The 13191-nt window shown below is 34.0% G+C and overlaps 2 protein-coding genes across 4 annotated transcripts in view; one reads left to right on the top strand and one right to left on the bottom strand.

Annotated features, from left to right (window-relative positions):
- Positions 1-1504: 1504 nt before the first annotated feature.
- On the bottom strand, positions 1505-6029 carry LOC111510248 (uncharacterized protein C15orf61). Of its 2 annotated transcripts, none has more exons than XM_023166153.2 (3): positions 5280-6029; positions 5038-5221; positions 1505-1979 (listed from the first exon to the last, which is right to left on the bottom strand). In XM_023166153.2, exons 1-3 carry the CDS (start codon positions 5418-5420, stop codon positions 1852-1854), a joined length of 453 nt encoding a protein of 150 aa, XP_023021921.1. In that variant the 5' UTR covers positions 5421-6029; the 3' UTR covers positions 1505-1851. The 2 variants fall into 2 exon arrangements, with proteins under 2 accessions (XP_023021921.1, XP_023021920.1); XM_023166152.2 differs by having other exon boundaries at positions 5274-6026.
- Positions 6030-7145: 1116 nt separating this feature from the next.
- The window catches only part of cyst (rho guanine nucleotide exchange factor 18 cysts), a 153262-nt gene continuing 147216 nt past the window's right edge, over positions 7146-13191 (top strand). For both annotated transcript variants that reach the window (XM_074181205.1, XM_074181207.1), the window contains exon 1: positions 7146-7496. In XM_074181205.1, coding sequence (XP_074037306.1) covers positions 7451-7496 — 46 coding nt within the window. In that variant the 5' untranslated portion in view covers positions 7146-7450. The remainder of the gene's footprint in view (positions 7497-13191) is intronic.

Below are 13191 nucleotides of genomic sequence, written 5' to 3'. Positions count from 1 at the left end.
AACAACAACCTTGGCCATTAAATGAACTTCATTATTTAAAAAGTCACTAATATGTGTACCTACTCGTAAATATCGCAGTTTTCTTGGGCGTGTAACCTTTCCAATTTTGTTTCAGAAATGTAATTAGTTTAAAATATTTTGGAATGTCTACATTATTATTTGATTGTAACATACTTTTAATCATTGAATAATTCGACCACATTGTTGATGGCTTTTGTTGTTGTGCCAGTTCCGAAAAATAAGCCAATAACACCGTCTCCGAGAAAGAACTGCATGTCTTTTTCATCTTCCATTCCATGAATCTTGAATACGCGGTTTCATAAATTTTCCGCGATTTAGCTGGCAATAATTTTTGTGACGCTACTTTCGCTGCTTCTACTAACTCCGGTGGAGTCAGAGAAAACTCGGAATTAGACATTTTTCAAAATAACTACTGACCACTAGTTCGCAATTTTTAAATTCAAATTTTAAAAATTCAAATTTCACATCAATATTTTTCTACTTCAACATATCGTAATATGTTTTTTCAATATTGAATCGTCGTTTTTCCCGTCACAGGAAAAATTTGGGTATTATACACGGGAAAAATATTAGATTTTAGCTCTCGATTTTTTGTCTCCCTCTGATTCGCGTCGGGAGACAATACAACCTCAAGCTAAAATCTGATACTTTTTTCCTTGTATAATAAATAACTATTTTTATATATACAGAGTGTTTTAAAAACAAATCACATTGACCAACAAAAAAACTGAAATTACAATGAAATAAAAAACAAGCAACAACCAAAAAATAAAAAAAGAACTATTAACACGATATGAAAATAAAAAAAAATCAATAACAAGAAATGAAAATTAAAACTTCCCAAACAAAGTTACTTCACAGTAACGTGGTTTGGAATGTAAATATATGTGTATGTTTATCCATATGTATGTGTAAATGCATAACTTTATTATTATAATTTTTTTTAGATTTTAGTTGTTGTAATTCTGTAATAATGTTGATTGAATTAATTAATAACTCAAAAAAACGGCGACAGAGCGCATAGGCGCAAGGGAAGCGCGGGCGAAGGGTGCCGGATTAGTGAGATTTTTCTATATGTATATACATACATACTTGTAAACACATATAGGCATATGTACACGTATACATATATGTATACATGTATGTATGCCATGTGTCATATGTGATGTGTCACACGCAGTAGTTTTCCTATTTTAATTCTAAGGGTGATGGTCACCAATAGGGTAGGGCAGGAGGTATGAGACTCGAGGTTATGATGAAAAAATGCCCCCCTTGAACAAAAAATCGACCTGTTTTTGCATTTTGCAATTTTAGAACATCTACATGAAAGTTTTGACGAACTGCTAACAAATGTCTTGTGTCGTTTAGTACTCGAAAAAAACACTTTCTCTAGCGAAGATCAAATGTATTTTATATGTTGAAGTGTCACTTCATTAATAAAATCCAATATTAGAATTAAGATGGACAAATGAGAAATAAACTGTTGATTTTCAAAAAATGTATTTGAAAAAAAATTATAAACCTTTGTATATCCTAAAAAAAGTACCCTGCTATTTTTTATCACAACCTCCATAACATGCCACTCGGTTGCACCATATGATATTTTGAAACTAGCAGTTCCTCCAAGCTATTTTTGCTATCTGAAGCTGTTTCTAGAACTGGGGAGTAAGTAGATCAAAAGCTGACCCTGATGAGACCATTCAAAATCAAGATTCATGATGATTCAGCTTGCCAAGAAATTAACTTTTTTTGTTCAATATTATAATACCATTCTTGTCATATGTTATAGAAGCAGCTTGTCCAACTTACGCATTATGTTGAAATAATACTTCAATATAATGACCCTTTATCTTCTGGATATAGAAAATAAATATCAACAACTCCTTTACTTGTCTTAACACTTTCACTATGTTTTATCAAGAAAATGGCTGCTATACCATATGCTAGGCAGGGCAATCCTAAAAAAACCCTGATGAAGAAATGGTATCGATTGATATACCTATAAATGAGTTAAATTTCACACAGATAAACAAATAGAAAATTGATTTTTCTGCAAGTAGGTATTTCTCATTAACTTAAGATAGTGTTCAGTCTGTTAACTACTCAGCTGGTTCATCTTTACTTTTTCTTCATCTTTCACTATTAATGAAAATTAGAAATAGAACCTCTGGCAAAGAGTCAGTCCAAAACAAGCACTTTTTTTAATTATCAGAAATGCGATACACTTTTCGACAGGCTTTCCACCAACCAAGTTGGTGACTTCAGATGAAGAAAATTTGATTCCTATTCTATTTATACACTTTCACTTTCCGATCCACATCAATGGTTTCGGGTAGAAATTTGCCGAAAATCTTGTATTGAATGTTTCCATAAATTTCAACACAGTTCGAAACACATCAATGATTGCAAGTGGAGATTTGCAGATAGTTTTCGCAAATTTCAACAGAGTGATTCATGAAACGGAATAAATCGGGACCTTTGTCACTGTTGGTAATTCTCATGCTACATTTTGCTATTTCCAAACTCTCAAAAGCATCCTAAAATCCAGTGCCATGATCCGATTTCAACAACTGTAGCCAGAGTTCATTTATTAAATGACCGTTCTACAAGGAGTTTCGTTTCTGATGTGGTGGTGGACGGACGTGCCGACAGCGACCATCCACAAAAAAGGTACGCGGACGCCATTGTTGGAGATGAGACTCAGTTTGAGTCGTGAATGTCTGCCGTCATAGAACGTGCTAACATTAAATGAAACATTTTTGTGAACAGTCTAGTGTTCGACCGAAACCGAAACTCGGTGCTAAACCTGCCGAAACTACGACCGAAACCGAAACTGCATTCGGGAGTTCACGCGCTGTGATCGGTCATGTTCGGCGCGTTGAATTTCATACAATCGACGAAGACATTTTGCCGCTTCCACATGCCTAATCATGTCGTGACTATTGTGGTGTATCAACTCAAATAAGTAATTTTATGTTTAATATTTTTGAAAACCCATCAATAATATTCGAAAGAAAAATCTACACCTACACAAATGAACACCTCACTTATTTTAGGTATTTTTAAGGTACAATTAATCTTTTTTCTTGAATAAGGATTTTTATGTTGATTATCAATAAGTGAAAATGTCGAAGAGTGAATAACGTTGTTATTCAAAGAAAAAAAAATAAAGACTGACTGATTATAATAACGTTTTCTTTACTTTTTCCTCAATCCTTGAAAGGAAGTTTCTGTTTCGGTTTCGGCCGAAACTGAGACCATTGCCGAAATTTGTTTTCGATTTCGGCTTCGGTCGTAAAAACCAGTTTCGTTCGGACACTAGAACAGTCTATAAGTGTTAAAGAGAAAGAGCACTCCCTCCCGGTTGGAGGCCGGGTGGACCGGATGTCCACGTGGAGACAGGATTTTACCAAATAAATGTGTTAATTATGTGTAAAAAGTCTTGAAGTCTACAAAAAATTTCAAGTGGTTTTTATAATAAAAAGGGGGTGGCAGTATTGCTGCGAGCAAGACTGCCGCGCCCCCCGACGAAGGAGGAGGAGATGGCAGGAGGATGGACAAATGCGCCGAAAGGAAGCAACGTCTAAAAACTTAGAGAGAGAGGCCGTTCTACAAGGCGTGTTGGGCGACACTAGATCGGATATATTCTGCGTGTTCTTTGAAACGAGTTTTGATGGCTTGCTTGGTCTGACCGATATACTTTTTGCCACAGTCCTCACAGCTTATTTCATATGTTCCCGACTTTTCATTCTCCAACATCTTGTCTTTGAGGTTACCTAACATTTGTTGAAGTGACCAAGAAGTTTTGAAGGCTACAATCTAATCTGTTAGAGTACCTTGGTTCTTATGGAAGGTCAAACGTTTGAATCCGTGTCTTTATGAAAAGTCGAAGATTTGCCAAGATTCTCCCTGAATTCACGTTTTTTGATCAACGTGATGAATTACAGCATTTGACAAATAACTGTTGCTTTCAGCTATGTTCTTGATGCTGTTATGCATGAGAGTTTTCAAGAAAATACTAGCAGTTCAAACAGAACACTTTTTCTTTCATATGAATACATGTTAATGAAATCTTGATATTTTTGAAAGTTAGTCTAAAAAGAATTTGACAAAATGATAATATAAAATCGGTCAAACACAGTGATAGCGCTACCGAAGGTAAAATGCATAGTACATGCTTGATAAATGGATGTCTTGTAAATGGAGCAGAGCTAATATTCATATTACAGAATTTATCAACTATATTTTACATTGGCCGGGCTGAACCCCTCCTACCCTCTGATGGGGATTCCTGTGATCTCACGAGATTCTTTGTATGGTAGAGATGTTCATTAAAATTGAATTCAGTTCCTTGTTTTATTTCCGCAGAATTCAGATTAAAAATGAAGTTCTCTCTGATAGTCTGTGCATTCGAAGCCAATTCCTGAATTGAATAGAGCTCTCAGGATATCTTCTTTGAATAATCTATCCATAATCTAATTTCGACTTTGAAACACTGTGCTAAGTACAAACGCATAAGTTGAGAAAAAACGATTTTACATACCAAAAATGATCAGAGAGCAAATTTAACAGTTAATTGTAGCTTTTTGAATTTGGCAAATTACAAACACAAGTTTCTCAATAAAACATTTCTATAAGGAGTTCAAAAATATCAACTTTTTTGTCTTTCATCGTCAATTATTTATGATAAAAATGTGTCTTAATCTTTCACAAAACACAGTAAAGTCTGAATTATTAGTATCAAAACTTTCGTTTCTAATAAACCCCACACTGAAGCTATTTTCACTAGACTTCATCTATAGATTGTGAAAAGTCCTCACTCCCACTTGCTGTTTCCAGAAAACTTGGAATATTTCAGACATGAAACACCATGCACTTGAGAGTAGCTCATTGTTCTATTCAACTGCCGCATGTGAAACAAGCAAGCTGAGAATTACCGAAAGTCTACCTTCCAAATTAGATTTTTAGCACGTTAACAAGTAGTTAAATGTAAAATTTTTGTACAGTGATACCCACCTAAATTTGTAACCTTGATCACACGAAAAAAGTAGTCGTCCATTGTAAGATTTTGAAATTTTCGCTTAGTGCAATGATATTTAATGTATGGAAAACAACCAGTTCTCAAAATATGATAGTTCGAATTTCCAACTTTCCAGTTGAAATGTGATTTTCCCCACTGATCGTCTCTGATACTGGAATACTAAAAATTGATTGGAGAATTATAATAGAAGACTGTTGAACGCATAACAAACTTTTACGAAGTATGATGTCCATGGTGGTTCGCTACATTGTTTGATGTAAGAAGTTAGAACCTCGGATGAAGTCGGCCTGTTTCTTTTATCATTACTTGAATATATCTTCCTGTATCGAACTTGTCTTGAAAGTGATTTTGGAAACATGTTATGTAACACTTTTAGGTGTTCAGTTGATTCCAATTTCACTCTTTCAGTTCTTTCACAGTGCGGATAATTGATAATTTTTGAATGTTTTTAGTTCACATTTGAATATACATATTCACTGGTCATAAACGTTTCCAAATAAAATGAACTTGAGCAAAAAAATAGTGTAGGAAGGTACAAAGCCTATTCAGTCTTGTCTTTATTTAACTATTTACTAGTTTTACGTCTCTGTAAAAAATATTCTACATTTTATTTTTCCATTCCGAATATTTGGAACAACATACTCCAAATACAATAATTCTACTAATTCAAGTGACAAGTCGTAAATATCCACATAACCAACATGCTCTTCTTCTTCTTTTTCCATTAATGGCTTCAGCTGCCAGGGCTATCCAGCCAGGAGTTCCAGGATCATGTTGCTACTACAGGTGGAGCCCACACTAAAGTGGATCTGAGTTGGACCCAAACCCCACTTGGTTTTGCGCTATAACAAAGTTCGACTGTAGTTTGAGGTCAGTTAACAAGCAATGTCCGTCTGCATTAGAGTGTAAGCACTAATGTGAGGTGATGCACTACGGTTACGTGTATGGACACTACGATCAGGTCATGATTGGAACATGCTCTTCTTTTTCGTGTTGCTTGACATTCTTGACATAGCATTGTCGCAGCACAGATTTGTTTCCTCTGTGGCATTGTCACGGAAAAGCAAGGTTAACCAATTCCTATATTATGTTTTCATTTTAAATTCTGAAAGTACTCAGTTCTTTGTGTTCCGTTTACACTCATTCAACAAATTGCGTAGCACTATGTTAATCTAAGAAACTTTTAAAAATTATGGATTCAGTTCACTGATGATCTACAATTATAATTTGAAATACGCCAATTGTACCGTTGAATAGATTAACGTTGTATTAATTGTATTGATAACAACAAGGTGTCAACTTGGTTGGTAAAACGCGCATAGAGAAAAGTTCAGCATTTCTTGTGATTGAGAAAAGGTCTTTTTTAATCTAAATTATCTATTTGATCATATGTTTTTTCATATTTTTTTGTCAATTTTCAGTTCTATTTCGTTGTTCTAAGAACAATGAATTCATTCAAAAGTTTACAATATTGAATATTTGAGAGAATTTGATATTTCTAGCATTTGGAGGAATTTTATGTGGAGACGATCCTCAGTTGTTAATTTTATTGTAATCAAATTATCAATGGAGTGGCCCGATACTTAATGAAAATTAATAAAATGTTTGTGAAAATTGTTCAATTACCATTATAGTTATTGTATTTAGTTGAAAAGCAGACTAAGTCCAGAATATAATGCTTCTATGGAAAATTTCATGAGTTTATATACAATATGGAACCTGCATGTGTCTTAGTATTCCAATTCTTTGATTTCAACATGTACATCATTTCTAGCAAGTTTGTCAAAATTGCTTGAACCAAACTGGTTGAAAAAAAAATTAAAATGTTCTCCCTCTTCCAAAATTATGATGCGCATATCAATTTGCTGAAGTGAAAATAAAAGCATGCATTTTCACTATTATATTTTAATAAAAACTAATTAACACACTTGTTGAGTAGAGTCAAATCGAACGGCACTCTGTCGAGTAGAAACTGAACTAGAAGTTGTTGCAGCGGGCCAAAGTTGCGATTCGTTCAGCCCACAAAACAAAAACGAAGAAGTTTACCTTATTTGTTGGCTGCTAAAAAACGAAGAGTTGTTTTTCCAGTAGTAGTAGTGAAAAGCAACAAGTGTCATTGGTGTCAACATAGTACAGGGCGCTCCCAGTAGTTATTGGTTTATGAAAATACTTCCAAAATATTCAATTTGAGTAAATATTTGTTTGTAAACGTTTTACGGTTCTTTTGAAAGAACAAAAGACTCTATACTATTGGCGAATACAAAAATATAGATGAGGAAGCAGTGGTGAAAAGTTGTTAAGGGTGTTTGTGCAAATGTTTTGACTCTAATGACAAATTATCACAATGCGAAGTCAATTTAAAGTTTAACAGCCTAAGAAAACGGAATAATGGAAAAACAAGCGGAACATGATTTACTCATCCCCATTTCTTCAGGTAAGTATTTTATGATGTATTAAATATTGCATTTTGCGTATGGTTTCTTCTTTTATTTTGCAATAAAGCAAATTGAAATAATAGTAATTATATCTTCCCTAGGCCATATGGGTGTTAGTTAAATTTGATAACTCTTAAGCAATACCTGTTTTCAAATTCTGATTCTATTGTATGTAGAGTTGTATGTTTACAATCAAGAAATATGTCACTTTATATTGATGTATTGTTAATGTTGAGGAATATTGGAAATGGAAATTGATATATTCTATTCTGGTAAAAAATATGCTTTGAAATCTGCATAAATTTCTCCATAACAATTTCAAATGTTTGTGAGAGGTGAAAAAACTTTATAAAATAAACTTTATTAGAAAAAAACTTTTTTGATTCACAAAGATGTATAAATAATATCCAGAAGTTTCTTTCAGATACGAAAGGAAGAAAAATCCATCCAAAACAACTACTTTCAAATATATGGATATTGAGTTACAGGGAATGCACTTTTTCTCATTCAGTTTGTACTCAAAACATTCGTTATGGAATTGAAACTTCAGAAGTTCCCACTTTCTATATAATGATGGATGGATTCTTTCCATAAGCTAATATCTCTCCTAAAAATATTTCCTTTTCAATAAACTTCATACTTACAATATTTCAACAAAAGTTTCTCAGTAGGAACCTTAATACATGTAATAACCACACACTAAATCTAAATTTCATTCACAAACGAACTCTAGACAGTGTGAAACTTTTGTGAAAGTTTATTCTTCTAAAAATATTTATTTTCATAATTATTCAAAAATAAAATCCCTATTTTTGGGTATGATGGCAAAATTAACCATTATTACTTATCACTATTTTGTTGACATAGAGATCTTTCAACAAGCGAAGGTTTTCATGAGATGTCAAAAGTTGAGCAGTTCAATAATCACACCTTCAAAAAATAAAATTGGATGAGGTAGTATGTTTATTATTATCAAATTTCTTTGGTAAAGTTATCCGTAAAAATTGACAAAAGGCGTAAATTCTACTCCAAATATTTGTGCCATTTAGTGAAATGAATGACAGTTGAGAACGATGCATTCTCAAGAATAAGTGTCTTGGCGATCAGGGTTTCTAACTCCGGCTGGAGAACATTTTCATTTTGGAAAATAATGAGAAAGAAGTTGAAATATTTTTTGACCAAATAATTATGACAACTAATACCCATAATTTCGTCACAATGTTCTCAAGCAGCATATTATCTGTAAATGAAAATTATAGTGAAACTATTTTGTAATTATCACTTCCCTAAGGCTATTACTACTAATTATTCTCCTATTCTATCACTGAACAATCAGTTCCAACTAGTGAACAAATAAATACTATAATTCCAGATCTTTGCTACTGAATACAAAAATCCATATCGAAAATGTATGAAAATGCTTGAGTAACCTATTGTATGGCGAAACATGTGTTGGGGTTATTTGTGGTTTTATAATCTGACTAGTAGTGAAAATCTCACAATGAAGTGTTTCTTTAATAAAAATCCATTCTTTGGAACCACTAAAAGAAATTGGACCGTTGACAATTCTTTGCAATCTGAAATAGCAGAAGTATAATTGAATGTCACTGAGAAATCTAAATGATTGGCTACTTTTGGCTTCAATTTGAATTCACTGAAGATTTTTTTTAAGTTTTTTTTACATAATAACACTTGGCATTCTATAGTTCATTGATACCTTGGTTTTTAAAATGCTTACTGTTATGATATGCTTCTTCTGATACTTGAATAAGAAATATCTATTATTAGAGGTATCTTTCAGAGCGCATCACAGACAGATCTTTCTCTCTCTTTTTCGTCCTCTATCTTCTTCTTACTATCTCTTCCTTTTTATACTCTGTTCACTATGTTTGGTTATACAGGAAAAGATATACTATTTAGTTTGCTGGCCACAACACAAGCTTGTTTAGGTAGCCGTAACTTTCATTAGAATTGTATAATCTATACATTTCATGTATCTTTATTCATTTATTTCATTTTCAGTTTTATTTCAATTTCATTTTATTTTATTTTTTCATTCTTTTGTCATAGACGACTATGTATTTTGGCTTATTAATGAATTGAATAAATTTACTTACTTACTTACCTCTAAAAGAGGTAAAATATATCCATAACTAATTTGGTAAACCATTTACGGTTGATAACATCCCTTAAATTATTCTCATATAATTTTGAATACATTTTACCCTATTTTAAATCAATGAGATAGTTGGACTATTCAGATCATTGTGTAGATTTTCTGTGATCAGTTCGAATCTATTGGCATGTTGGAAGACGTTCTATTTTTAGATTGAACCGAAACAATGAATCCGTAGAGTACTCAAAGTAACTCTTAATAATAGTTACATCATGTTACTCTTGCACAAATTCAAAAAGTGACTGTTGATAACTAACACATAACGCATGATAACGGTTTTATTAACAGATATCATTAGGGAAATATCAAAGGGTTGGAAAAAAGTTAAATGAACCCTTTTATGAAAAATAATTGGTGGTGAACTTTATATATGAAATAGTACCGCATTCTGCTTTCCAAATATATTTCAGTAGTAAAAAAACTCTGATTACACATTCTCTATAATTTGTAACACGTCAGAATAACTCGTTTCTGTGAAATAGTACCACTTTAATATTTTTGTGGCAAAAAAGAACCCTAATGATACCCTCCACATGGCTTGTGAGGCCTCCGGTGATGGTTGGGGGTAGTTTTTGTGCATAATCGAATAACCGATTTCTATGAAATAGTACTGCATTCTTATTTTAATATATGTTTTTGCCGCAACAAAAAAGCCTGATGATACATTTCATATAGAATAACTTTTTTCGAGATCAATTGCCCTAACACCAAACTGATATTTTTGCACTCGACGCGCGTTTCGCCAACAAAGTTAGCATCCTCAGGAGAAGAAAATTGATACCTAGTCTAGCCTGGTTACTTCTTATACACTAAAATTTGTTACCTGAAGTTGTATACCTGAAGTCCAATATGGAATTTTTCGGTAATTAACTACCTGCAAGTTCTTAGTAATTATTCTCTTCCTAACAGAAGATTAAAGAGCGGGCTAAACGGGATGGGTCCCTTTTCGCTATTCATGCTGTTCTTACATTTTGCTATTTCTAGACTCTCACATGCATCGAATAGCCTGGTGTCATGCACATGCTTAATCAGTTTCAGATTGTTTTCACCAATTCTGTGGTCCTTGTCTAGAGCATGTTGGGCGACACTGGATTTTTCTATCCTTCCGTATTTCATGTGTGCACAGTGCTCCTTGAAGCGGGTTTTAATCGCTCGTCGGCTCTGGCTGATGTATTTGCTGTTGCAATCTTGACAACTGATTTCGTAAATCCCCGACCTTTCTGTGTTTTCTAGTCTATCTTTTGGATTACCAAGAAGCTGTTGCAATTTATAAGAAGTTTTATATGCAACTTTCATATTTACTTTATCGAATATCTGTTGAAACCCTCTCGTGTATTGGGGTTCGTATGGGATTACTATAAACTTTTTATTACTCTCCTATTTTTGAAAAGTCGAAGATTTACGAAGTGCTTCCCTAAACTTACATTTTCTAATTATCTTGTCAACTATATCTGGGTTAAAACCGTTTGCTTCAGCTACATACCGAATCACTCTCTTTTCATTGTCGTACTTATTTATCTTTCTTTAAAGGTAAAGTTATTAACCTGTGTACCAGAAATTGCAGTGCCACCATTTTGTGTTGTGGACAATGATTCGAGTCATTGGGAATGTATCTGAAAGTGCCCGTGTCTTTCCTGTAAATGTCAAATTCTATTTCGTTCTGTTCGTTCCTTATGACCAATACATCTAAAAACGGCAACTTTCGTTCTTTTTCTACTTCATATTTGAATTTTATACTCTTACACCTGTTGTGCTCAATTCTGGTTATCCATGTATCCACTACAGCGAATATGTCATCAACATACCTGATCCAGACCCTAGGGAAGTAACTGAGTTCTTTCCCAGCTTCCATCTCAAACCTACCCATGAGTAGGTTCGCTATAAATGGAGACAATGGGTTACCCATAGCCGTTCCTTCACGCTGTTCATAATATGAGCCATTATATTGAAAACAATTTAGATGCATTCAAAGCTTGGTGAGTTGAATGTATTCTTCAACAGCTTCATTTGCTAAGTTGTTCGATTTCAGAAGATCCCTCAAACACTCTAGAGCTTGTGATATTGACTATGTGATATAGACTAGAAAACACAGAAAGGTCGGGGGTTTACGAAATCAGTTGTTAAGATTGCAACAGCAAATACATCGGCCAGAGCCGACGAGCGATTAAAACCCGTTTTAAGGAGCATTGTGCACACATGAAATACGGAAGGATAGAAAAATCCAGTGCCGCCCAACATGCTCTAGACAAGGACCACAGAATTGGTGAAAACAATCTGAAACTGATTAAGCATGTGCATGACACCAGGCTACTCGATGCATGTGAGAGTCTCGAAATAGCAAAATGTAAGAACAGCATGAATGGCGAAAAGGGACCCATCCCGTTTAGCCCGCTCTTTAATCTTCTGTTAGGAAGAGAATAAATACTAAGAACTTGCAGGTAGTTAATTACCGATAAATTCCATATTGGACTTCAGGTATACAACTTCGGGAAACAAATTTTAGTATATAAGGAGTAACCAGACTAGACTAGGTATCAATTGCACAATTTTTGCACTGACGCGTATCAGTGCAAAAATATCAGTTTGGTGTTAAGGCAATTGATCTCGAAAAAAGTTATTCAACTTTCACACCAAAGGTTCCAATCTCATCGTTATACATTTCATATAGTTTGTAAAACCTCGGGCGGGGGGTAATTTCTCCTTATAATTGAATTACTAGTTTCAATAAAATAGTACTACATTCTTATTTTATTATATACTAATATATGGATGACTCCAGCACCCTACCCCAAATTACTGAAACCAGTTTGTAAGTTATTTATATTTACAGTTGGAGCATAGTTCTGATATGAGTTAACAACTTGGTTAACAACTACATTTGCCAGAATATTCTAATATGATTGATCCTGGCACAGACATTCTTATAGTTCAATTCCACGATAATTCAATGCCACGAACACTCAGGCATCGGTTTTCTCCAAAAAGATATGTCTCTAACCCTATTTTTATTCTATATCAACGACTTATTGGAAATAACCATGAATCCAATATATTGCTTTGCCGACGACAGCACACTTCTCTTGTCATTCCATTTAGATTCCAGGACATCGGCTACGGAGGCACATCTTCACAGGCAGCAGGAGGTTGCATATCTAGAAGTGCATATCTAGAAGATACATGTCTCCGAACCGGATATAATAATGTTAGGTCAGACAATTCTGCTTCGATAAGTTTGTTAGGGGTTAAAATGGATACCAATATTTCTCGTCACAATCATGTCGATGGAATTGCAAAGGCTCCTTCTCAAAAGCTTGGAACACTGTTCCGAACCAGAAAACTACACACCTCAGCTACTTTTGATGCTTCATGAAGCTCAGATCAAAACTTTGGTGTATTGTTCTCATGTATGAGGCTCCGCCCCTAAGGATAACCTGAAGCTGCTGGATTCTATCCAGAAAAGAGCCATCAGACTGTGGCTGCTCGTCGTTTTAAGGTTCAACTCAGTACACCTCGAACTT

Source organism: Leptinotarsa decemlineata, unplaced genomic scaffold, assembly GCF_025532065.1.
Source record: "Leptinotarsa decemlineata unplaced genomic scaffold, Ldec_3_MD MMD2_tig00026307_RagTag_RagTag, whole genome shotgun sequence".
Lineage (NCBI taxonomy): Eukaryota > Metazoa > Arthropoda > Insecta > Coleoptera > Chrysomelidae > Leptinotarsa > Leptinotarsa decemlineata.
This window is presented reverse-complemented; position numbering and strand designations above follow the sequence as displayed.

Bases quoted from the DNA above. Each gene is read 5' to 3' on its own strand.
- LOC111510248 (XM_023166152.2), bottom strand. From the start codon at position 5,420: ATGTTTCCAAAATCACTTTCAAGACAAGTTCGATACAGGAAGATATAT. The intron at 5,222-5,273 runs GTTTGTTATGCG...ATCAATTTTTAG, and splicing joins GGACATCATACTTCGTAAAA to TATTCCAGTATCAGAGACGA. The intron at 1,980-5,037 runs GTGGGTATCACT...GGGTTTTTTTAG, and splicing joins GATCAAGGTTACAAATTTAG to GATTGCCCTGCCTAGCATAT.